Source organism: Nicotiana attenuata, chromosome 9 (assembly GCF_001879085.1).
Source record: "Nicotiana attenuata strain UT chromosome 9, NIATTr2, whole genome shotgun sequence".
NCBI classification, from domain to species: domain Eukaryota; kingdom Viridiplantae; phylum Streptophyta; class Magnoliopsida; order Solanales; family Solanaceae; genus Nicotiana; species Nicotiana attenuata.
In genome coordinates, this window is record NC_031997.1 from 38,947,691 (window position 1) to 38,952,068 (window position 4,378).

General features: G+C 38.0%; 1 protein-coding gene across 1 annotated transcript in view; it reads left to right on the forward strand.

The window, feature by feature from the left end:
* The window catches only part of LOC109232279 (endoplasmin homolog), a 5,693-nt gene continuing 3,356 nt past the window's right edge, over positions 2,042-4,378 (forward strand). Inside the window, exons 1-7 of the mRNA XM_019397986.1 lie at positions 2,042-2,179; positions 2,481-2,601; positions 2,699-2,852; positions 2,935-3,015; positions 3,107-3,218; positions 3,297-3,423; positions 3,508-3,646. Of these exons, the coding sequence (XP_019253531.1) occupies positions 2,113-2,179; positions 2,481-2,601; positions 2,699-2,852; positions 2,935-3,015; positions 3,107-3,218; positions 3,297-3,423; positions 3,508-3,646 (801 nt within the window). The 5' untranslated portion in view covers positions 2,042-2,112. The remainder of the gene's footprint in view (positions 2,180-2,480; positions 2,602-2,698; positions 2,853-2,934; positions 3,016-3,106; positions 3,219-3,296; positions 3,424-3,507; positions 3,647-4,378) is intronic.

Genomic DNA, 4,378 nt, shown 5'->3' on the forward strand with positions numbered 1-4,378 from the left:
TCGTGCGGTGTTCTTACTCGCCCTTGAGCGGGTTTGTCGAGTATACTGCTTAGGATACTTGTCAGCCATGCCTCCAATAACGTTTTTACTGCGGGCGCGCTTCTTCCGTTGTGGACGTGGAGGCTCCCTTCTCATGTGAAGCGGTTACACTCCCATGAGGAGGAGGTGAATCACTTCGCCTAGGTGAGGCGCTCGACGTCACATTCTCCTCGTCTTCCCTGTCCACCTCGTTGATGGCGCCTAGGAGATTAGTAGTGACACCCATCACTGCTTTCAGTCTTTCTTCTCCTTTTCCTGCCATTGTTAGCTTGTGCAAACAAGAAAAAATGGAGCTTTTGTTGTATTTTTTTTAGATCTATAAGAAACTAAACTTTCTAACTAGAACCTCCCTATAGACGACTCCAAATTGTTTGACCAAAAGGTTTTAAGCCCTTTTTGTTAAACCAATTTAATAAATAGACAAAGGGTGAATCCAAGTTAAAAGTAATAAATCCAGATCTAAAGTTCAACAACTTGGAGGGTACAGAACCGTGCTCAAGTCAACAAATGCCAAGTTAATGCTCGATGACTGTCAATAAATATAAGGATAAAAACATGCAATAAATGTGACAAAAGACATTAAATATAATAAGAAGGAATTTGTCACCCAAATGTTGAATGGGATGGATGATTCCTTCTTCTGACTATAGCGTGTAACAACAGGCTATGGAAGTAAATAACGTGTTCTTGGATCTTGTGAATAAAAGAGGAAAGTTTTTTAATGGAATCAAAAAGAGGAGACAAGACAAGCTTTTTGTATATTCTTGATAGTCAACTCTTTACAAGATGCTCTTTCATAAAAGTTCCGAATCCCCTTTTTATTTCCTCACTCTTCCTATTTATAAGGGATATCCCTAGAAAACCCTAAAAAAGTACAATATGAGGGAATATTCAATGGAATATTCCTATTCATAATCCTAAGAATTATCTAACAGCTGCAATTGTTTGTTCTCTACTCGACCTCGGCACTGGTCTCTCTCTCTCTCTGTGCGACTCCTCGCCACTAGGCCGTGCTTGGTTTCGACCTCGGCCTCAGCTCGTCTGTCTGTATTCGCTAAACTAGGCTTAATTTTGATCCATACAATCATGATAAGTAGAATATTTAAAAGGATCTAAGTTAACTTGATAGTATAAATATTTCTTACTTTAACCTACTATAGCAAGTTAGTTATCATGTTTATCGAGATATTAATTAATACTCCATCCGTTTCAATTTAGATGAGGTAGTTTGACTCGGCACGAAATTTAAGAAAAGAAATTAAAAGTTTTGAAACTTGTGGTCTTAAAAGCTTAAGGGGTAAAATTTTTGTGGGACCGTGACATTTGTATGATTATAAAAGCTTCTCATTAAGGGTAGAATAGGTAAAATGAAGAGTTTAAAGTTGAATTAATTCCAAATTTAGAAACGTGTCATTTATTTTGAAACATACTAAAAAGAAAGTATCTCATCTAATTTGAATTAGTGGGAGTACTTATAACAAATAATTATTTTGTAAGTCCTTCTATAAATAGTTTTAGACAATTATGCATTGACCTTAACTCTAGTTAAAAAATATTATCAAAACCTATGGTTTAACACAAGGAATGCTCGAAGTTAAAAAATCGCAAATTATTAACGTTAGTTCATAATTACGAATATTGACCTGAGTTCGCTGCATAATGTATGGTCACCACTCACCTTACACCTTTTGTACTTGCCAATGAAAGAAGACCACGTTGTTCTCAGACGTAGCTGCTACGGTAAGTAATTCCAAGTGATCTATTCCATGGACCTCAGCGCAGAAGATAGAAACCAGGTCGTCGTTCGCGTCGACTTATAGAACAAAGGTTTTCTCCACGTCTCAAGAGGAGATAGAAACCAATAAAACCACGCCACGTATAACATCACACATCATAACCGTTCGATCGTCCACGCTGGCAAAAAAATAGGAAAATGAATCTCCTAGTCCTGGCGTATCGAACTCGTGACACATACGGCACGAGCTCACTATATATAGTCGGTCACTGGAAATGGCGCTACTTAGAAGCCAAATTTCAAAAGCCGCTGAGGTCTGAGAGTGAAATCCAATACAAATGAGGAAGTGGACGATCCCTTCCGTCCTGTTTCTGTTATGTCTTCTTTTCCTTTTTCCAGATCAAGGTAAACAATTTGTTTTGAGATCTCATGGAATTTTCTTGTTATATGTGTGTAAGACTGCAAACTTATTTTTTTTTAAAAATAGTTTAGTTAGATGATGAACTTATACTGTGGATCGAGCATTGGGCAGTAAATATGCCTTAGGTTTGAAGTTTGTGAGGCATTTTCGGTCTGGTGTTGCCTTGAAAATTTGCTGCCGTAATTATTTAAGTAATTACGTAGTTGATTGATCGATCGATTGAATTGCTTAGTGGAGTACGGACATTACTGCTTTATCCTGAAGTATGATTTTTCTACTCAATAGGTCGGAGGATTCAAGCAAATGCGGAAGCTGAATCTGATGCCCCTGTTGATCCGCCAAAGGTTGAGGAAAAGTTTGGTGCTGTTCCACATGGTTTATCCACTGATTCTGATGTCGTTAAAAGGTTTCCCAAAATGTTGATTCATTTAGTTTGTTTCGCCCTGATTCCATGCCTTCAACTTCTTTGTATCTTCATTGTACTGAGCACTATATCGTTATAGGGAATCGGAGTCTATGTCAAGGAAAACTCTCCGAGCTGATGCAGAGAAATTTGAGTTCCAAGCTGAGGTCTCTCGGCTTATGGACATCATTATCAACTCCCTTTACAGTAACAAAGACATCTTCTTGAGGGAGCTGATCTCGAATGCATCGGATGTAAGCACACTTTTAAGTCTCTGGTGATGTTCGATATTATCTGCAAATGATTTCTTCTAAGTTAATATGCTGTTAACTTCAGGCGCTGGACAAGATTAGGTTCCTGTCACTTACTGACAAGGAAGTACTAGGGGAAGGTGATAACACTAAGCTTGAGATCCAGGTTGGTGATTTGTGTCCGTTGTTTGTGTAGACTCTGTTGGTTGCTAGTACGACTCTAAAAGTTGTTCTGATGATTGTATTGTTTATTGCAGATTAAACTGGATAAAGAAAAGAAAATTCTTTCCATTCGTGACAGAGGTATAGGAATGACCAAGGAGGATTTAATAAAGAACTTGGGAACTATAGCTAAATCTGGAACTTCAGGTAATCTATCTGGTGGATATGAGATTGGGTGTTCTTGGAGTTCTCTTTACTGTTCACTAACTTGTTATTGCTCAACAGCCTTTGTTGAGAAGATGCAGACAAGTGGAGACCTTAATCTGATTGGACAATTTGGTGTTGGGTTTTACTCGGTCTATCTTGTAGCTGACTATGTTGAGGTCATCAGCAAGCATAACGATGACAAACAGTACGTTCTTGTGTGAATGTGTTGATTAATGACTATTCATGTAATGGGAATGTCATTAGTGATTTAACAAATGTTTGCATTCAGATATGTCTGGGAGTCGAAGGCTGATGGGGCATTTGCCATTTCTGAAGATGTATGGAATGAACCTCTTGGCCGTGGAACTGAAATTAGATTGCACCTTCGAGATGAAGCAGGAGAATATTTGGACGAGTACAAACTAAAGGTGTGTGTGACTGATACTTCTGAAGGAGACTCTTTTCATATATCATGAGTTGGTGCATGCCGACACTTTAACATTTCACCAGTCATTTAGAGTAATTTTTGTTTTTCATTCTAATAGTGATTTTGGCATAGTAGGTTATACTATATTATAATGCTGAAATAAATGGAAATAAACAATCTTAACCAGTTGTGCCTTGGGATTGATTTATCAATTCCTTTTTGTCCCACATTATCCACTAGACCTTTGTATATGGTAAATAATTTTATTAACATTTGGGGGAACCCAGTGTACAAGCCGTCTACCAAAAAAGAGAACCTACACCAAAATATGGTTCTCAACAAACGAGATCCAATCCTTTGTACAATTAGGAACCTCATGAACACACCAAAAAGAAACTAGAAACAAAAGACTACTTTGCAGTTTTATACACTCTTGTTCCACTCCTTCAAATCCCCTTCTATTTCTCTCTTTCCAAATAACCCACATGATTGCTATGGGGGCAGCACTCCATGCCCTTAGACTTCTCTTCCCACTTCTATGAGCCCAACTATGTAACACTTCCTTCACTGAACCCGCACATCATCCACTAGATTATATTCTAATGCAGACTAGAAGTAAATACTTTCCAAAATTGAGGAACATAACGAAGACCAGGGCAGTAAAGGGCTGCAAACCTTTGTGACCCATCGTTTTGAAGCTAGTTCTAGGTTGTTTTCTTATATGAATTTTTCT